Source organism: Hemibagrus wyckioides, linkage group LG03, assembly GCF_019097595.1.
Source record: "Hemibagrus wyckioides isolate EC202008001 linkage group LG03, SWU_Hwy_1.0, whole genome shotgun sequence".
NCBI lineage: Eukaryota > Metazoa > Chordata > Actinopteri > Siluriformes > Bagridae > Hemibagrus > Hemibagrus wyckioides.
In genome coordinates, this window is record NC_080712.1 from 15,625,726 (window position 1) to 15,651,798 (window position 26,073).

The following is a 26,073-nucleotide window of genomic DNA, read 5'->3' on the forward strand; positions in this document are numbered from 1 at the left end:
CTGTACAGCCCCAACATTCCCTCCTAGGCCTTTTGGAAAAGCAGAAGACTAAAGACAACAAAGATGTTCACATAGTAAACATGGATCTTGGGTGGGAAGCGGACAGTAGGAAGAAACTGGGCGAGGGTGGGGAGATGCTCAGACATGAATTCCATTGAAAACTAGCGGAAACGGAAGACATTTATGTTCGAGCTTGAGCTTTAATTGTGAGGAGGAATGGCATCTTTGATAGAGTCAGTTAAGCGGTGCTAACCCACACACTATTAGCGCTGGAGTGCAAACGATATCTGAGGCAGCCTGAATTTACGTGAATAGCTATTTAATATCCCGGTTTTAATGGGCTATAAAACCCCTTCCCGGACAACTGTCCTCTAATAGGTCTTAAAAGTTGTTTGTTGGCGTTGAGATGGGGGTAATTAGTGGACCCGTAGCTTTGGGAGAGGGCGTCCGTGGTTGGGCTGGGCTCTCCCATTCGGCCATCTTTTGGGCCTGGCTAAAAGGCGCTGGCCGCTCCTCAGAGCGAAGCATTTGGAGGTCTCGCGACCACTGTGCTCCGGTGGGTGGATGGATGGGGGGATGTGTGGTGTAGCACTTAGGCTCCCTCTGATGGGAACATTAGCCACATTAGGCCGCTCTCAAAATGCCCTAATGGAGTACTCACTCTCAAGCGCACACACACACACACACACACACACACACACACACACACAAACTAGAAAAGGTTGGCAAATAGTTTTCTGGAACTTTTTAATGTGCAAATTATATATATTTTTTTAATTTGCCTGCTGCCCTGCCTCATACCCCTTAAGTAAGATAAAAACTAAACCAGGACAGGAGCTCATTTCTCTGGACGTAGAGGATAATAAGTGAAGTGGGCAGGCAGTTAAGCTAATGGATCTCCAACACCTCTCAATCTCCTTACAATCTCACTCTTTAAATCAGCTGAGATGAAATGAGGCAGTGTGTGCCGTTAAAAAGCTTCCTGCTAACTTGGTCTTTCCCCTGTTCCTGAATTTGTAGGGGGAGGTGAGGAAGCAGCAGACCGTCTTTAAAGGCCGAGTGTTTTTGGGATGTTTGTTTGGTGCTGGTGGCGAGGCCTTCATGTTTGTGTAAATGTCAGAGGCTGTGTCGTTATTGACTGCACTGCTATGGTCCCGTGCCTCTGTGTTGTGTTGCACAACTGGCCCCAGGCAGCCTTCTACTGGAAAACAGCCTTTCGTCTGCTGTTGATCAAACTTCTGCTTCTCTCTCTCTTTTTCTCTTTTAACACACACACACCCACACACATACACACACACACAGCTCTGTAGATGGGTGGCCGTCCGCTCTGAATAATTTAGAGAACTTTTTGTCCCGCTCACTCAGATGGGCCTGGGGCATGAGGGAGTGATGGAGTTGGATGTGTTTGGGCTTGTCTTCTCTTCTCCCTGCTCAGCCTTTACACAGTTTAACTTCATGGGCAAGAAGAACATTTTACAGCTCCAAGTAGCATTTTACAGTTCCAAATAAACAACCACCAATTTCACTTCATTTTCGATCCATTTTGACATAATTTTTACAATCATGTCTTATATCACTCTTAGGCTAAGCATTCTACTCTGACTGAGCCAGCGTAATCTGGTGTGTGCTGAAGAAACTTTGAGTATTCTGGTTCTGATTAAGCTTTTGTTTTGTTTATCTGGATCTATGATGACAGACATCTAAGTGAATCCTCCATCAGTGATTAGTTTGCGTTCAGAGCTTCCGCAAAAGAGACTAAAAGCTGGATAGAGCTGGATATTGCCCATGTGTTAACACTCCTAAAAACAAGCACAAACCCTTTTTTTCTCTCCCTCTTTCTCTTACTCCTGCCCTCCCCCAGTCTCGCTCTCTCTCTCTTTCTCTCTCTCTCTTCCTCTTTCTCTCTCGCTATCAGACACACTTTTCTTTCTGTCTGTCAGCTCTTCAGACCTAGAGAAGAGGGGGTCAGCAGCACCAGGAGGCAGTTCAAGGCAGCACCATGTAAAAAAACCCTATTCCGTCTTTCCCGTTCTCTGTCAAGAGAATCACACACTTGGCTTTTGTTGTTGTTGATGCTATGCGGTTTTGTTGTTGATGTGATAAATCCGTGTTAAAAATGTCCTCTTATCGATTGGTGCTCTTGGATGAAAACACTTAAAGATGGTTTCCTCATCAGAGAAAGAGCGGGAGATGGAGGTAGAGAGTGCAGGAGTTCTGACAGGGTGAGGTTGAAGTGGTGCTGCTGCCAAAAGCATGACTAGCAGTGGGTTCTCAGTGACTCAAACCCTCATCATCTTCTTCACCTCCTTCCTTTCGTGTCCTGTCCTCTGCTGCTCTCTTGTTCTCTCACTCGTTTGCTCTCTTGCGCTCCCCCCCTTTACTTACTGCTTATTTTCAGAGCTCTGGACGGCAGGAAGCCAGAGAGAGGTCTCTTGGCAATGGGGAGGTGGAGAGGTGTGTGCTTGTGTGTGTGTGTGTGTATCGGTGTGTGTGTAAGAGTGTAAAAGCTGGGGGAGTGTGGGTCTCTTTTGCAAAGAGCTTCTCCTCTTGAGACAGCAGTGCAAAGAGGCCTCTGGGTTACGGGTTGAACTTTCCCTTTAGCCCCCTCCTCTCTCTCCATCACTGTTGTGTGCAACCCTGAGGGAGAGTCAAAGTCGGCCTGCTGCCTACGAGCTGCAAACGAAAGCCTGCACAGCTCCAAAGATAGTCAGGGTCAGGAAAAACAAACACCTGTACACAGCCTCTGATGGACAGATGGAGAGCGTTGGAGGTACGAGGAAAACAAGGGAGATATAAGAACAAGGGAAGGGATCAAGACCGAGGAAAGGTGAAAGAACTGATCCGAACAGCCTTCCTTCCCACATACATGTTCACTGGAATAAAAGGAGAAATGCCTTTTTGTCAGATGGAAAGTATTTCTGCGGTTTGTGCGTGCGTTAGAGAGAGAGAGTGTGTGTGGCCAGCACCCTGTGTTTGCTCTAGGGGATGATGGTACACAGTGCTGTAAAGGTGATGAGTGATTCCCTCTGGCCGGCAGCTGCTGGGGCAAGCCAGGTCTGCAAGTCCTTGCAGGTCCTCATTCTCTACACAGCGCTTCTGCTGCAAAGCTTCTGCATGCTTGTGTGGCAGTGTGTGTGTGTGTATGTGTGTGTGTGTGTGTGTGTGTGTGTCCATATCTTTTAATTGACCTTTCCCAAGAGCAGGTAATCTAATCTAAACATTGCCTACAAGTCCTATTTTAACTATTCAGAGCTCTCACAGGACAATGAAGGGACACAAGAAATCATAAAAGTTTAGAGATGCTGTATATGTAAAACGGGCCGCGATAGTTCACCCTCCTACTGAGCACTAGCCCCACTCAAAGGCCTATAAGGAAATATATTCAAATTGAAAAAGCTCAAAAAAGGTCCTAATGGAAATATGAATTGCCAAAGCTGAATGTGGAAGGGACAAAAAGGGTGAATATGCTGAGTGAAGTGCAATTATTTGAAAGCAAATGTTATGGAGCCTTGGAACTGGCTTTGGTCTTCTAATTAAAATGGCTGAAAATGTTTTGACAGTGTCTGAAGCCATGCCCCGGGCCCCGGCTCTGCATTGCTCCAATTTTTCCCTCTTAGTGATGCAGTGATACATTTATGCAGAAACGTGCTACGAATAACTCCCTCTCACCATTTCACTCTCTTGTTCCTGTGCCGCATTTCTCTCCATGAGAGGCTTCGAAGAGCAAAGCTCTGAAAGCTCAGAACCACGCTATTGAGCAGCGTTTACAGATTGACATTTCCCCACCTTTGATCACTAACCGTTGCTGTTGAAATTTTTGTTTGACAGAAATAAGACTTGTTTTCTGGTTTAATCAGTTAAATAAGCCGTCACTCTTAATTATGGCCAGATTTGAATGTTGACGATGGTCGAGATCTTGGACGAAATAGAGGGCTAAGAGTCATTCCATAAAAATAATAATTATACTTTTTTTTTATTATTCATTTGCCTTCTCTTTGAAAATCCTTATGGTTGTCAAGGCCAAGCATTTTAGATATGCTCCTGCTTTATTACCTTTTCATGCAGTAATAGTTTAAGGTGTGGAGCCTGTGGTTTTCTGCTGAACCCTGTGCTGAGCTCTCTACATGAATAAATGATTCTTGCTCTAATTAATTGAAGCATGTGGAGCAGTGTAGTTGGTGCAGTGATTAATTAGGCTATTTATGAGTAAAAATGTCTCTCTCATCTTCTTTCTTCTGTATTATTTCATTTTTTTTTCTTTTTAGTTCCTCTCCTCTCTTCTCCTCTCCTCTCCTCTCATCTCCTCTCGATCATTTTAGAGACGGTTCCTGCCTATGTACCCTCTTTATTCACTGTGAACATGTGTATGAATGCTTGTATGTGTCTGCCAGCAGTTGTGTGTGTGTGTGTGGTGGGTTTGTGTGTGTATCTATTGAAGATGTGTTGCAGTAGTACATATCATAAATGCCGGTATATTTTACGTGGCTTTGAAAATACGAAAAAAAAAAATTGAAACGCAAGCCTTTCATGCTGTAATTTATGCTCTCTGTAATTTTGACATTTTGGTTTGGGCTTAAATGTAGACTAAAGTCGACACCACCAGTGGAATGACAGTGAGAGAGAGCAGATATACAAACACTATTATACGCTTTGGTGATTCTGTAAAAATTTGCCCATTTAACTGTAAACATATAATATCATTTATCATATTTATTATCCAAGTAGAAATTTTTCCTTTTTTTTTGGCATGTATAGATGCAGTTCTCTTTCATGTTGTCTCTCCTCACATTCCTCAGGTTGAACACACATATAGACAGTGAAGGAATTGCGTAGATGTAACTAAAAGCATTATGTTAAATTGGCGTGTCTACCAATTGCAGTCTTCCGTAAGAATCATCTGTCCCTCAAAATTCACATCACTCACTAACTCATACACACACACACACACACATACAAAGAAAAAACAAAATGCACACACTGTCTCTTCACTTCAACCTCCTTTGCATTAAGGAAGGCATTCGCATGCACATTTACTCACTTAGGGCACGGCACTTTTTTACCAAGCTTGATTTTTACTTCACTTATTACAAAAGAAACTCACTGCTGACATTTAAAGACAACATCTAAAAAGCACAAAGCAGTGATGGCACTAGAGCTCATGGAGCGGCAAATGCTCGAGAGAAATTTTGAAGATAGTTTGCTTCACTCTAAGCAGATGTTATTATTGAGTCTTGTGTGTCGTGTGAGTGGTGTGTGTTGTGCAGGTGTCAGAGCCAGTGGAGATCTGGATAACATGGAGCATTGCACTGGGTCAAACACACAGCATTGAAATTAACATTGAACTCACACATGTACAGACATATCCTTCATGGCAGATTAATTGGATATCTCTTTTACATCAGCGGTGTAGATGTTGTAATGACTTGATAATTATTCTATACATTTTAAATTGATTCTTATTATAAATATAACATTTCCACAGATTCGTAGCTATACAACTACCATGGTGTTTCTGTCAGTTACAAATAAAAAGACTGTTATAAAATAAAATGATTAAAAAAAAAAGCTGAGTAAAATCCAGGCCTTGATTCTGCTGTTGTAGGAAAGTGATGAATGCATTGATGTGTTTATCGACAAAAAGCCTGCTGGTTTCTCCGGTTATCTTTACCACGTCTGCGCAATTGAAGTGTGTGTATTTGTGATTTGAAAGAGTGCAGCTTTCCTCACCTTAATAATAAGAAGGAATGGGAGTCAGGTGTGTCTAAATCTCCTTGCTCTTAATTGCATTTGTGTTGCAGCAAGCCTGAGCACTGAGCATTGGGGGTGTATGTGCAGGATTCGGCTATCACAAGGATTACACGCATAAGACTGGAAAGAAACGGAGCTAGGACACAGATCATCCAGTGATTTCAACCCCCATTTTCCTCCTGGGCCAAGTCACACTGTTTACAATGCACAGGGATGGGTGATTCTTCCTGAGTCACAAGTTTATAAGAAAGAGAATTTGATGGGGACTTTTTATGAAATTTCTATATGCATTATTCATCTGTTTGTCTTTTTTCTTTTCTTGTGACTCTGTGGAGTAAAATCTCAGATGTGGTCACTGGGTTTGGAAAGAGAAGGATACAGTTTAAAACATTCCTTCTGTGTGGCTTCAGGAAACAGAATAGTTAAATGTAAAGTTAAATGTGATAAGCTGAGAGATTACTATGTCTTTGTCATTTTCTTTGTTTTAGAAGTACACGACGAGTAATCAGACGAGAAGCCAGTGTTTGGTTAATGGTACGAGACCACTTGCAAGTTTGCCACAGTGAATTATGCTACATTGTTTTTAGCCAATGAGGCGAAGGGTGGAGAGTGTCTGACAACAAATTCTAGTTGGAAAACATTTTCATTATATTATTTTAATTAGTAACTGTTAATTACTGCAACATAAAAATTACGTACATTTTGTTAGGTTACTCGCTAACACTATTTTTGTTAACTGGTGAAGTGGAGAACTGATGCGTTTACCTTATGATTAAGTAAAAGAGACTTGGCTACCAAATAGCAAACTGACTTTAAATTTGTTGTTTCAATATTGTTTACTTGATTTTCATAACAACTGCAATAACCAAATCTATAGTAATTCCCAACAGTGGCATAATGAGAGAGAGAGAGAGAGAGAGAGAGATAACTGTATGTAATAACTGAACTTTCTGGAAGAGGGGGAGAGAGAAATAGAGAAATGCATAATGTTTGGATTGGAGACAGACAGAGAGTGTTTCAGATGCTTGCACTGGTCTTTACAGCACTTCCTTCGTCCAGCTTTGTCTGTGAACAAGTGTTGGTCAAACAGGCCTTTGTTTGTGGTCAGTCACTCGACACATCACAAAGAGTCTGGCCTGGACAAAGAGCTGAGTGTGTGAGAGCTGCGCTGGGTCGGCTGAGTGATACTGCTCCAGAGAATACTGATGCACGTCAGGCACACACACATGCACACACAAACATACATAAACACACGTGCACAATCACACAACTGAAAAACAAAACACATGTTATACTACTCAAATGATCCGTGAACATGCATATGTAAAGACAAACACACACACACACACCCACCCACACATACACACACACATACACACACACACACATGCCTAAAAATGGGGCAGTGTGGCAGATCCCTGGAGTTTCGCAGATACGGAGGCCACCAACACATTCTATCATTAGTTTTTAAGGAACATGGTTGTAGAAGAAAATACTGACAGCGGGAAGAGTGGGAATATGAGTCATCCTCTAAATATAGAAATAACTCCACAAGAACCATCGATTTTGTCTGTTTTACCCATTTCGTTATTAATTTTATGCATAATGACTGATTAATTTTTAAAAAAATGAAATCTATTTAAGAGTTTGCGTACGTGTCCAAGGCCAATATATGCAGAAGCTCTTCAATGCACAAGCTACTGACAAAAATGTGAAATGATTTTTACATGACATTGTCATTTCTCACCCTGCATTCGCTAATCCTGTTACTGAATTGTTCCATTACCTCAATAAGTATTATCGTTGAGTGCTTTTGAATCTTAACACAACCGTCAAGGACGAAACAAAAGGAGTCTCTGTCTGTGAGTGACAGCTGGGTTCGGCACAGGAAGACTCAGCACTGAAAACAGCACACTAAATACCAACTGTCCAAATGTCCTGGACTCTTATGCATGTGTGTGGGTTTTGAATAGGTGTGTACATGTATCCACTGCTTTTGTTGGGTCTGTGTGTGTGTGTATGTGTGTGTGTAAAGGGGAACGGAGGGGGCTGGTGTGTGAGGTGGGAGGCAGATGAACAATAGCTGAATCTACATGTCATGGATACAGGGCTGCCCAAGCTGTTTTAATCTGGCATCCATCTTAGTCTGCCGCCACTATCGATCCAGACGGCGAAAGCAGCAACGTACCACGCTTTCTTAGCGAGGCCAACTGAAGACACGGCTCCAAATATACACACACTCAATTTCTGTGTCACTCACATTCGTAGAAAAATTTATCAGCGCACAATGCCTTTTTTTCTGAAGTCAAACACATACGTGCACAAACACACACTTGGCATTTACTAAAACTCATTTCACGAATGCTGATAGACAATTTCCAACAAATATTCAGAGACAGGCTTTGTGTTTTCTTCTATGGAATGAGAATTCAACGTTGTTTATGTGTCATGAGGCAGCATGTCCAAGTAACTGCCATAAAAACATTTCTTTAGAAAAAATGTTCAAAAATTCCAACTTTTCGGTTAATTTAAGACAATTTATTTATTTTTCAGTTGTAAACCTTGCTTTTTTTGTGCACTGCAGCCTCTGAGAGTGAGGAGTAGGGGTGCAGGGGTGCGAGAGAGAGGGAGGGTGTCTCACAGCATATTTCCTTCCTCCAAGTCTCTTGTTTCACCATGGGTACCGGTCGCTCTCTGCCAAGCCATCACTGCACTGTAATATGGCCTCCCTTTTTGTCAAGTGTGTTTTAGCATGCCTTTATCTAAATGCCGTTAAATGTGTGTGTGTATGTGTGTGTGTGTGTGTGTGTGAGAGAGAGATGTAGATGGATTAGTGAGTCCTTTGAGGATGTGGTTTTGCCATGGCTCTGTGCTGTAACATCGCTCTGACATTTCCTCGTGTTAAACCTGGCAGCAAGCAGTGTGGGCTTGTGTGTATGTGTGTGTGTATGTGTGTGTGTGTGTGTGTGTGTGTGTGAGAATGAGAGAGAGAGAGAGTGGCTGTGTGTGCCAGTGCCTGCAGGCCAGTCCAGAGTGTGTCACCAGCTGCCTCAGACTCCCAGCCTGTCCACGCTGACCCGCATTCGCTGCAAATTGGAGGGCTTTTTAATTAACTGAGGAATCTGCAAATTAGAGCAAGCCCGCTCTGCGACTTCCCATAAATGCTTAAAAGTGTCAAGCCACAGATTATCATTACACCGAACAAACTCCTGGAGCCAGCAGCCACTATGAGACAAAAATAGCAGGGAGAAGATCTCTCTCTCTCTCTCTCTCTCTCTTTCTCACTCTTTTCATGCATGTTAAGCAGCTGGGATGCTGTCAGTCAGTCAGTCAGTCACTCCTCAGATTTTACTGCTCAAACGTCTCAAATGCAGAGCTCTCAAACTCTAAAACAGTACAAAGAATGCTCTTTTGAGAAAATAAAATGAAGGAGGAGGTCAACTTCTTTGGCATGCCATTGCCTTTCATTCCTTCCTGTAAAATATGGGTCTAATTGCAGATTATTGGAGTACCTGTCCAATGAGGCTTATCTGACTCCTGTCATTAGGACAGGTTATGGCAGTTTTGTCAGCAGAGCAGAAGCTGCTTGTGAGAATGCCAGGCAGCATCCCAGCATGCCATGGGCTGGTGTCTGCGAGAGTCGTGCCAGTCGGCAGTACCGCTGCGTGCACAAAGCTATCAATTATTGCTGCAATTATTTGTCTAGTTGGATACTCAAAATGTCATGTGAAAAAGATGATTACACATTCTGCCGAGCCTTGCCATGTGTAATCAAATGAAGCAAGCCCTTGTTAAACATGGCGCTGCTGTAAGCCGTCCTTCAGCTGCGTCTCAGCCCGTGGCCAGAGAAGCCGCAGTTTCCATACTGCAGCATCCAACACACACATCGACACACATCTTTGTCTTACTCTCTTTGTGAGGACCTTCTACTGACATACATATATATTTACTGGCACAGCTAATTAATGTTATACCTACAACTGAATATAACTGTAACCCAAGAGTATCCCAAGGGGACTCTTTCTGACTCTTTAACTTTTTTATATTTTGTAAAAGAGCAGTTTTCCTTTTAGGGACCAGCCAAATGTCCCCACAGCCAAAACTGTCAAATATTCCTATCCTTGTGGAGACATTCAGTTCCAAACCAATGGGATAAATACAACACACACACACACACACACACAAAGATTGAAATGATTACAGTTGCTTTATTGATTTTAAAATTTTATGCATATTGATTATTGATATTGCTAACAATATAAGTAATTAAGAAGCAATTGAATCAATAAATCAGGATTGTGTTTGTGAAAAAGAACAGACTGTCCCTTAACTGAAAAAAAAAACATCACAATTTCAGTGGTGCAAAATTGTGTAAAATAGCCTTTGCATGATAATAGAAAAATGTATACTAGGTTAAACCTTTGCAGGTGGCAGCAATTAACTGTAATTTCTGCAGATTGTAATGATCCATAATTTACCGTCCATTGCTGGCCTTCACATCAACCCCCTGATATAAAGTCGTGCGCAGCCTTGATTTGGCGTGGAGCTTTCAGCTGTTGGTCTTTAGTTCGATTGTCAGGAGGCAGTTGTGGGTGGCAGAATCATTTGTGCAGCACTGTGCTGTTATTTCCCTTTGCTCCATGCCACCGCTCTTTCTGTCTGTCTAGAGGGTCCTTGAATATTCTGATCACTTTCTTTAGGAACCCTTGATGAATACAATATTGTATAGTTAGTGTAACGACATCTGGGGCCTTATCAGTTCTTGGACCTCGGGCAATTCTACTGTATATTGTGACTTAGAAAATATCTGGCCTTAAATATACCATGGTTTACCATGGTCATTCATTTTAGTCTTATGTTCTCTCTGTGGATGCAGAGTGTGAGTGCGCTATATGTACGTTCCTGCGTAGAAAAAAAGGGGCCATGATGCGGACAAAACGATGACAGCACAAAAGAGTACGGGAGTGTCTGGAAGAGGCTGTATGCCACTGTGCCGAGCCTTCCTGAACCGCCCTCATTTGTGTGCATTAACAGGATTATCCCACAAGCCCTCGGTGGCTCCGGCCTGCCTCCCTTCCACACTGCAGGCTCGCCTTGTTACATGCTTTGCTGGCTATTGAAGACTTCAGAGAAACCCCCTCTGAGGAAAACAAAGGAAGAGATGAAAGAGGGTGCGCTGCCTGTTCGGCTCCGTTCTACACTTCTCTCTCTCTCCATCTACTGTTCTTTCGACCGCACTCTCTCATTCTCTCTCTCGGGATGGGGAGAAAACTGTGTATGATAGCAGTTTAAAGACCTCTGGCTTAGGAGGAGAATTCAGTCCATCTCCCATGTCCATTTTTTTTCTCTTTGTTGTTGGGCATGTTTTTTTCCTATTATGTGGATGACTTTTTTTCTGACTATATGACCCTGCACTTTTGGGAGCAGGATCTAAAGCTGTGGAGGAGAAACATATAATGGTACTTTTAGTGGTGCTAATTTGCACCAATATTCATTATAAATCATTGCCCTTTGATTAAAATAACAATCCTTTCCTATTTGTCTGTCAACTAAAGAGGCCTTTTTGTAAACATCTAATTGTTTCCAATGGCTTTGTAATTGATGTCTGCACCACTTTATATTTTATCTGGGTAACTATGTAATGCACAATAATTAAAAAAAATTTCACGAGTCTATAAGTGTCTATTTATCCAAGAGAGTGATAACAAGACATGCCATTCTATACTTTATAGCATGCTTGTTAGCCTTTTACTCATAGAAGAATCTTTTTGGATATGTGTATTTGAGTAAGAGAGCTTCAAAACTACTATTTTTATTATTTATAACAAATCACAGATAATTGTTTTTTTTAAATCTGTCTGTACATTTTGGTAAAATTTATGCATGTATAAATGTAGGTTTAGGCTACATTTAAATAACAAATATATTATTAAGTTTAATAATGGCATTGGTCATTGCAGCTGAAAAAGAATGATAGTTTTAAATATTCTCTTATTGTCACAAGTGTCTCCAATTTCAGTGTGTGTCCTCTGAACTCTGAACAGGCTGGTATCTATTTTAGTCCTTTATGTATTTAGCTTATTTCAGAATGCTAATTTATGTTAGATTGTAGACATATGTCGGAGGAGAATACGGAAGTATACTATCTCCAAATTACTTGGAAAGGCACTTAAATGGTTCCACTTTAGCTCATGGGCAGTGCTAAGCCATTAATGCGTTGTTATTCTTACTTTCTCTAGTCCCTCCCTAACCTTCAATGGGTCTACTACTGTAGTGTTTATATATTGTGTTTGTGCCTCACGCCTGCTTATTTCTGTACATGAATGAAAGACTGCACTCAGCTGAGAAGGCGGTATTGTTTGCTTTTACAGCCCTGCTGCTGAGCAGCTGTGTGTGTAGAAATGCCTGTGCGCAGTGCAGGCGTAGGCAGGCTTGAATTCCCCACTGTGCTCTAAGACCATGATAACCCTTACTAGGGAGTCTTCAGCTGCACTGCCCTCACTTTGTTTGGACCTTCTGAAAAGCTGAGCTCTATTGGGCCTTGGCCTGTGGTGCTGTTTGGGAGCATGTTTTTAATAAGAACCATGTTTACTGCTATGTGATACTTTCATTAGGTGGCGGGGTAGCTGCTGTGGGGAGCGTTTGTACTGGCGGTGGTGCCGGGGCCTGAGGTCTGGGCTAGAGAGGAGGGAGACCTCATGAATGATTAAGTGCAAATCGGCAGTGCCTCTTTCTGCCCAGAGAAGGCCAGGGGGATGATGAGGGAGTGGGAGTATGCAGAAAGGAGCTCCATTTATGTTCAGCTTTTTAACATTTTTTTTTACTTTCTGCACTTTCTAAAAGCTATGGCCCTTTAATCATTTTAATGGACTACAGAAAGATGTTGCCTCTGGTCTAACAGGCTTTTTGTTTATCTTTATTTAGATTTTATCATGTTGTATTTCAGTGTGCAAAAATAGTTATTACTACAGATTTAGCTGTAATTCCTATCTTCAGTATCTGACAGGGTGTGCTAATTTCAGTCTCTGTCTCTGTCTCTTAAAGGTAAAGATGAGCCCAGCAGCTACACCTGTACAACCTGTAAGCAACCATTCAGCAGCGCCTGGTTCCTGCTGCAGCATGCCCAGAACACTCACGGCTTCCGCATCTACCTGGAGAGTGAACGAGGGAGTCCCCTCACACCTCGAGTTGGTGCCCCTTCTGGAATGGGTGCCGATCATGCCTCCCAACCTCCCTTACATGGCATTCACCTGCCTGAAGGCAGCCCCTTCAACTTGCTCCGGATTCCCAACTCTGGACGTGATGGCCCCCCTCTCCGGGAGGGGCGTTTTCCACCTACCCCTCCACTCTTTAGCCCACCACCTCGCCACCACCTAGACCCTCATCGCATGGAGCACCTGAGCCCAGAGGAGTTGGCCCTAGCCACCCACCACCCGAGTGCCTTTGACAGGGTGCTGCGACTCAACCCCATGCCCCTGGATCCCCCTGCTATGGACTTTTCTCGCAGGCTCAGAGAGCTGGCTGGCAACACCTCAGGGTCAACTCCCCCTCTCTCACCCAACCGGCCCAGCCCCATGCAAAGGCTCCTGCAACCATTCCAATCAGGAGCCAAGCCACCGTTTCTGTCCACCCCTCCTCTTCCATCCATGCAGTCACCCTCTGGCTCTCAATCTACTCCAACACCACTGCCCCAGCAGCCCAACACACCCATGAAGAGCAAGGCCTGCGAATTCTGTGGGAAAACCTTCAAGTTTCAGAGTAATCTTATTGTCCATCGGCGCAGCCACACAGGAGAGAAACCCTATAAGTGCCACCTCTGTGACCATGCCTGCACCCAGGCCAGCAAACTGAAACGGCACATGAAGACACACATGCAGAAAACCTCACCCACAACAGTCAAATCTGATGATGGCCTCTCCACAGCAAGTTCCCCTGAACCTGGGACCAGTGAAATAGTGGGGAGTGCCAGTAATGCCCTCAAGTCAGTAGTAGCCAAGTTTAAAAGTGAGAACGACCGCCTGATTCCAGAAAATGGAGAAGAAGAAGAGGAAGAAGAAGAGGAAGAGGAGGAGGAGGAAGAGGAAGAAGAGGAGGAAGAAGAAGGAGAGGAAGAAGAGGAGCTGGAACGAGAAGGGACTCGTAACAACTTTCATTTTGGCTTGAACCTGGAAGCCACAAGACACCATGAAAACAATGGTGGGCGCCTAGGTGTGGCTGAGGATGGAATCCCACGATCTTTACCTGAGGTGATGCAGGGCATGGGTTTGGCAGCCAGCATGCAGCACTACAGCGAGGCCTTCCACCAACATAAGCGAGGAGTGCTCAACTCCGACAGCAATGCACACAGAGACATCTGTGACGAGGACTCAGCAATGGAGTCAGACCGTGTGCAGGAAGGCTCAACTATCAATGGCCGGGGCTCATCTCCCAGTGAGTCGGCCTCTGTGGGCCTCTCTAAGAAGCTTCTGTTGGGAAGCCCCAGTTCACTTAGCCCTCTTTCCAAACGCATCAAGTTGGAGAAGGACTTTGACCTTCCCACGCCAACCATCCCCAACACTGAGAATGTTTATTCCCAGTGGCTGGCTGGCTATGCTGCCTCACGGCAGCTCAAGGACCCCTTTTTGAATTTTGGGGATTCCAGACAATCGCCTTTTGCCTCATCTTCAGAGCACTCCTCAGAGAATGGCAGTCTGCGTTTTTCTACACCCCCTGGAGAACTTGACGGCGGTGTCTCTGGCCGCAGTGGTACAGGTAGTGGGGGAAGCACGCCGCACCTCGGTCCCGGCCGGCCTAGCTCAAAAGATGGCAGGCGTAGTGATACTTGTGAATACTGTGGCAAAGTGTTTAAAAACTGCAGTAACCTGACAGTGCATCGGCGTAGTCACACAGGCGAGCGACCCTACAAGTGTGAACTCTGCAATTATGCCTGTGCTCAAAGCAGCAAGCTCACACGGCACATGAAAACACATGGTCAGGTGGGAAAGGACGTTTACAAATGTGAAATTTGTCAGATGCCTTTCAGTGTGTACAGCACCCTGGAGAAACACATGAAAAAATGGCACAGTGATCGCGCCTTGAACAACGAAATTAAAACTGAATAGTGATGGTGAGTGGAGGCACACTTGCAGCAAACCTCCTCAAAACCCACCCTTGTAGATTTTCCCTGTTTGGCTAGTCCAGTGGAAGCTAAGACAACGTGCTTGGCACCACCAGCACACCCTTCTTCATTTACCGTTGAATGCATGTTCTGTATCGGGGCAATACTATTGCATTGACGCAAACTTCGAGCCTTTCTCTTGTGCAATAATTTACATGTTGTGTATTTTTTCTTTTTCTTTCCCTTTTTTGATAATTAGACAGCATGCATGATATGTTTTGGCTATTTTAAAAAAAAGAATTGTCCCTGGCTGGTTAGTTGTTGAGTAAATGTGTTGCTGTTTTCTTGTTCTGTTTTTTATTCAAAAAATGAGAAGAGAAAAAAAGCAACCATGCTGCATACATTCTGTAAAACATATCATGTACAGTTTTGTGTTGTAACATGGAGGACAACCGTTTATTGCTTCACCCTCTTCGGAGGAGCTGGGAATCGCACTTAAACTAATCTTTCAAAAAGATATTCTGTCCACATAGGGTTAAAATATTAATTGGCCCCTATTATGGAACATAAAGTATTGACAGCCTTTGAATTTCTTTAAAAAAAAAACAAAAAAACAAGGAGTCATCAAAATTTGAATTTGTACTATCATTTGGTAAAACAAACAAAAAGAGTGCCTTGGATCTTGAAACTGCATTGGTTAATCTTCTTATCTGCTCTAAGCTTGGAATCTCAGCCAGATATTGGAAATGGATTTATTTGATTCACTTGAGGTTCTTGCATCAAGTACCTGACTTTGACACTGTCTACATGGAAATGATGATAATCAAAAAGCTAAAAGCTAATTTGTAGTTAATCATCATTAGCTACCTATTACACATGCACTCTATTCAATTATAGTATTTTTTATTGTGCATGGTACATCCAGTAATGTGTTGGATTGAACCATGTTTACTCTCCAGTTAAGGGTACTGTCCTCGGTGGTACAGGTTTTTAATCCACAGTCATAAGCTCTTTCATAGTTTGTGAAGGTTCTGTTCTCAGTAGCAAGCAGTCTAACGCGTGTATCGGGTTGTATAAACATCCACTGCATAGGTACACTTTGCAGCCTATAATACGTCATGCAGTGTTTTTGAAAATAATTTTGAAGAATATTTCATCTGTCAGTGATGATTAACTATGAATTGCTTACAGGTATGAATCACGGTCCCCAAACAAATTTCTCTTTCACTGACTGGAGTACTTAAGCCTTTGTTCCTTAAAATTATGAAGAGGGGAGAGGTGATGATCAGGACACATGACTTTTGCTTGAAATATATGTTTGGGAGGACTCTTTTCTTTTTGTTGGTTAGTTAAACATCTGCCCACTTTTGACAACCATGTTTTCAGTCTTTAGATAGCACTTGACTCTCGGCCCCTTCAGTCTGTGTCTGACGCTCTGATTGGTGGTATAGTGGTTGAGTATAAAGTATGACTGCTTGCATAGACAGTAAAGTGCACTGTTAAAGTTTCCCAGTTTACAGGTATTAACATGAGGGAAAACTTCTTTTAAGTTTAAAAAATGTGTCATTGTTGAACATAATGAAGCCAACTCTTTACCCAGTCCAGCACCCACCTTACTGAAAGTTCAACTCCAATATAATGTACAAGCTTCGGGGCATATACCTTCTGTCAAACAATGGACTATGGAAACTTGCTGCTTTCACTGCAAGATTTTTTTTTTTTTTTTGTACAAAAACATTTTTTTAAAAATATGAATATAAAGCATTTTTAAATAATTAGCAAATCATTTTTTAGGGAACCTGTATTTAAGTTTGATGTTGTTTCTCTTTCCTCTTTGTCTTGGTGGTGTTCAAGAATTGATCACAATATATATAGAATGGGAAAAAAAAATCTGTGATTTTCTGTTTATTTCCTTTTTTTCCTCCACCGTGGCTCTTCATAGCTCTTCAGGTCAAACATAACTTGCATTGGGGAAAGGTTTAAGATTATATATAAATATATAATAGAGAACTTAAATATAGGAAAATGCACACTCATGGTCAATTCCTATGCTAAAACACATTTATGACCTACTTTCTTCTGTATTTCTAGAATGGTATTTGAATTAAATGTTCACCTAGTGTAGGCACTATAGTATTTATATTGAGGCTTGTATTTTTAACTGTTGCTTGTTCTCTCAAAAGGTATTATTGTACCTTTTTTGGTAGTGGAAAAAACAACAAGCTGCCACGGTATATTTTTTTAATTTGGCAGGATAATATAGTACGAATTATTTGTATGTTTAAAAATTACATTAAAAAAATCAATAAAAAAAAAACCTAAAGTATGTGGCATTGTATAAAGGAGGCCATCTAATGGTTTCCCTGAGGAGTCTTTTGAGAATGTCCACACTAGCTAAAACAGGTGGTTGTACATATCTTTTTTCGGTTCTTTTTTTAGACTCTCCTCTTCTGCTGCCATTCTGTATGCAGTAATGCAAGCTGATGTTGGGTTCTTCTGTAGTGTGCTTCTCTGTCTTCTCACCTGAATACATTCCAGTATCATAAAGAGAACAAATGTCATATGCAGTAAATTATCCGTACAGAAATGAACATCATTTAAATAAATGAATTAAAAATAATCAATGTTTTGCAGGTTTTGTTTCATTGCCAAATACTATGGTGCTTTATATTTAGATTGGGATGACTTTCGTATGCAAAGCATATTTAAAAATGAAATGGAACTAATGGAAAAGCCCGCTTGAGTTCATACTTTTTTGTAAATGGCAATGCGAAATATTTTGTTATCAGCCTTTTCTATTCCTGTTCTGAAAGCTGTTGTTGTAACTTGAACTTGAACTTTATCTTTTACAATGGGAGTCACTATTTATTATTACTTAAATGCTCTGTTCAAAACAGAGACATGGAATGGATCTTTTTTTTGTTGTTGTTTTCTTTTTCTTTATTTTTTTTTCTTTTTTTTAAATTTTTTTGTTATGATTGTTTTCCTTTGAAAATGACCAAAGGTCATTTACAACTTTTGCTTTTTTTGTTGTATTTGTTTCTGGTCTTTGTTGAGTTTTATTGGAGAAACCACTGTCTGTGTTTTCTGGCAGTTGTCTGCATTATCCTGTTCACACACCCATTTTGTCCCTTTATTGAAACCAATTAATAAAAAAAATCAAAGTATTACATTGTGGTGCAGTTATTGTAGGACTACAAATTTAAATCTGCCGTGTGCACATGCACACACACACAAACACACTTACACACACAAGTAAGTGTGTGAGAGAAAGGGCACAGGTAGTAAGTGATGGAACAGGTAGTAAGAGTAACTTGGATGAGACCATAGGCAGATCTGCTTTTACCATTATTCAGATTTGCTTTATAGTCAAGTTGAGTGTTATAACTAGTTGGTTATAACACTGCCACCTCACATTATCGTCATCTGATAAACAGAGCAGTTTAGTGAGGCTCACTTGTCTTGCTGTCTCTCCATATACACAGATATGCGCCAGTCTAAAATTACACAGAGAATCTATTGCGTTCTAAATAACATTTGTTGATTTGAGATAAGGTTATGAAAACCTGTCTAGTATAATATTGAATAATTGACATTTGTTGAATGAAATACTGATAGCAAACCTTTCCAGTGCCAGTGCTTATTGTTTACCTTTCCTCAAAATTCATGCTCATTCTAATCAGACCAAAACATGAAATTATTTAAATTCTCCATGCACAAGTAAAGTCCACTCATATTTAGGTTCTATTGTGATTTGCTCTGTGGATGTGACCTGAAGCTCATCCTTTGCCAATCAGCACCATTTTATTCCTCCATCTAGCAGCTCTATACATTTTTACCATGTTCAATCTATATATCTCTTTACACAGATATGGAAGCAGAGACAAATAAAACAAATCAGTGGTATTTTCCTCTATTTGAAATGATTTAGCAGGCTTAAAAACTCTTGAGTCACTAGGCTCTCATCATGTTTACTGGGATTCAATACTGTGCTTATGTGTGGAGCTGAACACATTTGTCACAGTTAAAAAAAAATAACCCCACATTGCCAGAAAATGGGCTTAGTTTTTTTTTTTTTTTTTTTTTTTTTTTCGTTTTTCAGTATATTATAGTATAGAATTCTCTAGTCACTTAAAAAAAAAAAGATTGCTGTGGGTTGAGGTTTCTTTTCTGTGTGTCTGTGTAGATTTGGCCCAGAGGTGTAGTTATAGGAAAAATAAAAATCAGAAGTCATCCTGGATAACCCGCTTTATGGTTTGCAGTAAGCTCTTTTCTCCTGGCTTTGCCCAATACAGGATTAGACCACTGACAAAAAATTACCTTTATTTATTGTTGCCTTTTATTGTGTAATATTTGTGGTACAGACTACACATTAATGCTTTCTTACAAGGGCCTGAAATGGTCATGCTTCATTTCCACTATGTTAGTAATTACTGGCTTCGTTCAATTCATTCTGTGGTGTAGGAAGGTGCATATGGCAAGAGCACAAAGTAAATGCATCTTAATGGACACTGACACTGCTCGCCGAGTTAAAGTTAGAATTTACCTGTGCTGCTGGACATTTACAGAACAGTGAGTGAAATAGGCATTAATCATGCATTGCCACTGGCTGCACTCTTTTACAAGACTGCACACTCATAAAAAACCTTTGACTCTGACTTTCTAGGTTAGTAGGAATAAAGCCAAGAGTGCCTAAACTTTTTTTACTCAGGACCAGATGGAGCAAAAAAAATGGCAAATGGCCACATGCTATCTGTAATAATTACACTAAAGAAATAAACAACAGACTTGATTGCCTCCATTACATTACTTATTAATTTAAGCAAAGCTTACTAAGTGAAGAGTCTTAAGCACTTGTTGTCTACTGTGTGTTTGATTAGCGTTGTGTAAATAAAAATATAACAGACAAATTAAATAAGTAAATGTTTTCACAAACCTAGTGAAAAATATATATGTATCCAGCTTGAAGTGTTTATTCTTTTTTTATTTTTTTTATTTCTTTTGTCCTGCCACATCCTGCCACATACTTTAGTAACATTAAAGGTATAGTAAAGCCAATGATTTTAGTGGAATTTAGCTGTGGCTATTCAAACAAATAAAGCCACAGCTTTGAGTATTTCCTCCAAATCCACAGCACTAAAACTCTGCTTAGGCCAGTACACATAAATGCTAGGAGCTTTCTGAGTTGACAACCATGTAGAGAAACCTCCATGACTGGTTGGATGTTGGAGATCCACACCATTTTATTTACGTCTGTTTACACAGATTAGTTGGCAGAGAGCAAAGATTTTCCCTTTCATATAATATTTTACTGATATCTTCTGAAATGCAAGGAAACATCTGCAAAATATTGCTGATATAAAAAATGTAATATAATTTAATGTGGGTTAATTTTAAGTTAACATTTGGGCCAGCGGTAAGATTGATTGATTGATTGATTGATTGATTGATTGATTGATTTATTTATTTATTTATTTATTTATTTATTTATTTATTTATTTATTTATTTATTTATTAATTATTGTTATTATTATTATTATTAATTTTTTTTTTTTACAGTGCACTAACTGAAATGTTATTTTTAAAATAACTTTTCTGTCATTTCATAAATGGTGCACATGGCCAGTAGATTAGACACCATTCAGTCAAGTGTCATTTTGTCCTTGTTCCAGTGAGCATTTGAGATAACATCTCCTTATCCCCCTACCTACCTTGCTCCACTAACTGTAACTTTTTTTTTTTTTTGCTGTGAATTGTCAGTGCAGTCTCAGGAAGCCCATAGGGATGGACACCTGCTTTGTGAATGGGGGTCGATCTGTGCCTCTGCAACTTTGGCCCCTACTCCAATCTCATTAAAGAAGGAATCATTCACTTCACTGTTCTGTTTTTCCCCTCAAGTCCAGGACAATAGATAGATAGTTAGGAGCAGCCATGTGTGCGCCATGATTAGATTTGTGTGGGATAATTAATCACAAATGGTGCAAAGGAGGGAAACATGCACAAGGCAGCAGCATAGTTTGAATATGAGTGCTTTAATAAGCTAAGTGATTGATCCCAGGTGAACACTTTGTTGTGGAGATTGCAATGCCCTTTAGGTTTGGATAAACAAGAGTCTTAAACACACACACACACACGCATACACACACACACACACTTGCATCAAGAATTACTAGTACTTTTGAAAATAGGGAACTGATTTCTGCATGGGAAACTTTCTCTCTCTCTCTCTCTCTCGCTCTCTCTCTCTCTCTCTCTCTCGCTCTCTCTTTCTCTCTCTCTCTTTCGCTGCACTTGGACACACTTCTTGCAGGTTGAACTTGGGTTATCAGGTATCTGGGGTGGAAGTTCATAATCTTATCAGAGTTTTATAGCATTGCATGGTCATTTCTGTTGGCCTCTATGATAAACTCACACCACCCCTCCTTTTTTTCTGTCTTTCACACTACTTGGTGAAACAGACTAATTACTGGCCTCACTTTAGTCCAGGCTGTTTGCAGAGGTGAAGAGTCTAAAGTCTATAGATAGACAAGGAGGCTGGAATGCAAGGTGTGGACAACTGAGATAAAGTTCAGACTATGGAGATTGCAGGGCAAGGGGAGGGTGTGTATGTGTGTGTTTGGTGAAGATTGGGGGAGGGGTACTGCCCTGGTTTAGAGTTTAAAGGTCAGAGAGTCAGGACTGTTGCCTGAGAAGACAAAGCTCCTACTTCTTTGCTCTGTCCTCTAGGATATAACTAGATATTGACGGCAAGTCAAATTCTAGCATATATCACAAAAGAAATTTAAGTTGTTCATGTGTGTGTAGATTTGGTTTGGTACTTAAGGAAAGTGTTATCTGTTTTCTCACGACACTATCATTGATCATGTTGTTGTGATCGTGAAGTTCTCAAACACAAACACACAGTCCTTACAAACACACTCTCACACTCACACTCAGCTAAGCCTGTCTGTGGCCAATGCTAACACGTGTCGCTCCTGCTCAGCTGAGGAAAGGACATGGGGCAGCCCGGGTTAATTGCTGCTGCGGAGCCGAACCAGCAGGGTCACCTTCGCTATGGAAAAGTGGAGAAAAAACAGGTAATCATAGAGGACAGCTAAAGTTGAGCCACAGAGGTTTTTAGCCCAGTTGATAATGGCTGCAGGGGGGAGAGGGAGAGGAGCAGCATGGCCACATCTCAGCTAGGGAATGCCGGCTGCATGTTATGTCTAGTACACACACTGTTTTGTGTTAAGGTGACCCCCATGCACTTTGTCTGCAGCCTCAGACTGTTTTGGCACTTGCTCTCCAGTGTATGCATACACACACACACACACACACACACACACACAAACATGCACAAATGAAAGAATACACTAAAAATGCGCCGCGAGCATTTTCCCTGTCCTGTAACAAATTCCAAAAGGGCATTGCATCTTTATTCTACAACTTCAAGGTCTTTTCCCTCGCTCTGTCCTTTTCTCCTCCACCCCTCAGTCCCTCTTCTCCCTCTCACTCAACACCCTCTCCCTCTCTCTAAGGCTAAAGGCAGTCGGGGTGAGAGGTCAGTGGTGGCAGGGTTGCAGATTAAGTTTCACATGACTGAACACCTTTTCTGGTGCGGCCCTCTCGAAAGGAAGTGTCTGAAGGAACTTGCATGTCTGAGTCTGGGGGAAGGATTATGGAGCTCCTCCCGCCATATATCCCCTGCACCCCATCAAAAAAAACCCATCCCACACAGACAGCCCCCACCTAACATGTTTGCTCATCCAAGGGGCATGTTTTGAACTCGGCACGCTACATGATCAAGTTGAACTTAAGTCTTTCTTACCCTTTCATGCACTACAATATGTCTGGCTCAACATAAGCTTCTGAAAGAAGGTGAGGCCCCACTAACATTTGGTTTTATTGAGCCAGTTTGGATCTCGTCATTGTTACCCTTCTGAAATTCTGGAAAATTAAATTCTACAGATGCAAAAAGTCACAAATTGTCTTTAACTTACAAAATTCATTAACACATACACATGCATTAAAAGGATTTATACCCTGCCTGGATGAGTTACCACACACCATCTTCTCTTGCTTCACTAATTATATTTATTCCAACTTACTTACACCTTTCCGGCTTCCACTACAAAATACTATATGTCATATTAGGAAGTAAAATATTTCCAATACAGTCAAATTCATAAACGATGTCCTGTTATTTACTATTTTGAGACATTCATTTTCATTCATTTCAAGCTTGAAATAGTTGTTCTATTTGGAGATAATTTTGCTTCCTTTTATAAATAGATACTAAAAATGATGAGTCCAGATTTGTCATTTTTTCAGTATACTGTTTATATACACTATTCTCATTGCCAGTAACCAAAACCGCTGGTACTTGTGAATAACAATTGTCATTGAGATTCTTATTCAAATGTAATAAATGTCAACAAAAGGCAGTAAAATGTGTTGTTGATGTTTGCTGCATGATCATATTTACATTTCATGTAAAATAGAACTGCATGTAGTCTTTTTTCAATCCTTCAGTACACCTAATGTTTAATGATGCAATCATCTTTTATCGTTCAGTGATTTAAATACCGACATGCTGAATAAAGTTAGTAAAAGTAAAGTCTTCTAAAATGGCCCTTTGACAGAAGTTCTTTACAATGTCACATAAACATTGTGCTACCATGGCCACATGAATTTGACATCAATACTTCCTTCTTCACTATTTTCTGCCATTATTGTGGATTGGCAGCTAATTAGTTACATTTTCCTCAGTGTTGTCTGTGGTGTGTGGGTGTGTGTGGACAAGGGTGTAAAAGGCATGACAAAGCCAAGGTCAGGCAAGCACTGACCAGCCAGAGATCGTTGTCTGACAGGTGAGGGATATCCATCACACTGAGAAACGCTTCCCTTAAGTTTTAACCAATCAGCCACACACACACACACACACATGCATGCACGTGCATGAACACGTGTGCGTGCACACACACACACGCCTACCTACACACACACAGAGTACTGGCACTCAGGATTTATGTGTATGTGTGTTTTGTTGTGTGTTTAAATACATATATGGTCTATGCATTTACTGTTTTTTCTACTCAAGGCTACCTTTAACATTATGTCAAAGTTGTGCTTGCTCAAGGTGGTGTGTATGTATGTAAGTGTGTGTGTGTGTGTGTATGCATGTGCGTGTGGACTCTATGACCTCTGTACTCCTGCTCTGGTGAGCTGTGTTTGGAGTCAGTGATTGTATCTTTTGGTGCTCACGGCCTTGTGAGGAATGCTGGGGGTGGGCACAGGTGTCCATTACTTATCATGCTAAATGGCTTGGGTCAGTTTGGTCAACATTCCGGAACCCTGGAGGACCAGGGGGGAGAGGGAGGAGCCTCGTACCAAATTCCCCAAAGTTGGCTACATCTGCTCAGCATAGCCATTACTTCTTTGCTGTGTTATTTATTAAGACTATTAAAGTTAGAGTGAGGCTTCATCATCAGCAGCCGCTGCTCCTTGTAACCCAACAAGTGATGCTAACATTGTGTTACTCACTTTTCTGCACTGCAGCATGTTCTTCAAATCCCAGACTAGTGTTCCTCATTTTAAAAAGCTTGTTAAACTCAGGTAAGCCTTTGGGCTTACAGCTTGGGTAATTTTTAACCTTTCTATGGTGTGCCTTTTATGAGTCCTACACATCCTAATTATTTCTGTACTAAATGCTCCATCTCTCTCTTTTGTTCTCTCATCCATGTCTCTATTTTCCTGACTATGTATCACTAGTATTAGACTTAAGAGAAATCAGTCCTGACTCAAGGCTAGAAGAGTTTTGGCAGGGAAAAAGGGGAAATAAATAGAACAGAAGAGGAGAAGAAGAAAAGAATAAGGTGAGAGTGTAACTGCAATGCAGGACACTATTGGGTAATGCTAGATTCTAATATAGTTTTTGTGCATTAAGCTTTTGTAATTCCTTTTGTAATATTCAAAATGCCCAGTGTGTCTAAAAAGCGTAGAATGAGTGTGCTAAAACCTTGTGTACTCAATCTGCATGCGGAGACTCTTTGGCTAAACTGAACACACTGAGAAAGAACATTATGTGTTGCTTGAGAGAAAGAGAAATGCACCTGAAGGTGTTTGTGGTGTGTTACCTCTGGTCGTCTCCCCCCAGGCATACTTTGTACCTGACGCTGGCTCAGAGCCTTTTGGCCCCTGTTCTGCTTATCTGTCTCATGCTTTTCCCAGAATCTCTGGTTCGCTCCACACCCTCCACCTCCGGCACCGGTCACATGCTTGACCTGCTAGACTGGCCTGGACCACACCCTACCTCCTCTCATACCTGCTTTACTGCTCTTCTACACTCGAAAATTAAATAGTGGAAGACACACGCTCACACATGCATGTACCCACATGCACATAGGCCATACACAACCACTCGTCTGTTTTTTCCCCCTCTCTTTCTCACTCACCCACACACACACACACACACACACACATTAACACAAATGCACACACAAAGAACCACACATGCTCATACAACAGCCTCTCAAAGAGTCTGATTTAGGGAGAGAAGCAATCCAGCCCAGTGTGGTTTATTTGCTTTGCCTCCTGTGTGAAAAGTGAGCAGATGATTGGCTCTCATGTCATTAGAGCACATCGCCATTCCTTTTAAAGCGTCGTCCTCTAGATTAAAAACATGGCAAGCCCTTTTATGTCACTGAACTTGCACACTGGAAACAATTACCTAAAAATAACAAAATTATCATAACCCCAGTCTGCCAAGGCAAAGGCCAAATAATTAGGGAGAAAGTGTGTTTTCATTCTCTAATGCTGTAGAGCTGTCCAAATTGCCTGTATCTGCATCTCATCCAGTCAGTCAATAAACAGCAATGCTGGTGTAAAAAATCCTTCCTTTTTTTCCCCATGCCTAACACAACTCTCTCTCCATTTTACCATTTCCTCCTGCAACTAAGGCCTGATAATCTCCTGTAGGGATTAATGTTTAACAAGAACTCTAAAAGCACAGTCTTGATTAAATTTATTTCTATTTCTTTTCTCCATTTCAATCACTCTCATGTGGTTTACCCTACTGAGACAAAAGAACAAGGTGCTAGGGCAAGTAGTTGCCTGCTGTTGGCACTAGTCAGCTCTTGTCAAAGCCTGTCACTGCTGACTAAGCATGTTGAATGGGCATTGGAGGTTTGCAAAAAAGAGTTCTCTGATTGGCTGTCCAGTCTAGTTTATCACTGTGGGAGAAGATGTGG

At 41.3% G+C, this 26,073-nt stretch overlaps 1 protein-coding gene across 1 annotated transcript in view; it reads left to right on the plus strand.

Moving 5' to 3' along the window:
- Nucleotides 1-17,162, plus strand: part of bcl11aa (BCL11 transcription factor A a) — a 43,797-nt gene extending 26,635 nt beyond the window's left edge. The window contains exon 3 of the mRNA XM_058386344.1: nucleotides 12,793-17,162. Within this exon, the coding sequence (XP_058242327.1) occupies nucleotides 12,793-14,849 (2,057 nt within the window). The 3' untranslated portion in view covers nucleotides 14,850-17,162. The remainder of the gene's footprint in view (nucleotides 1-12,792) is intronic.
- Nucleotides 17,163-26,073: the final 8,911 nt, after the last annotated feature.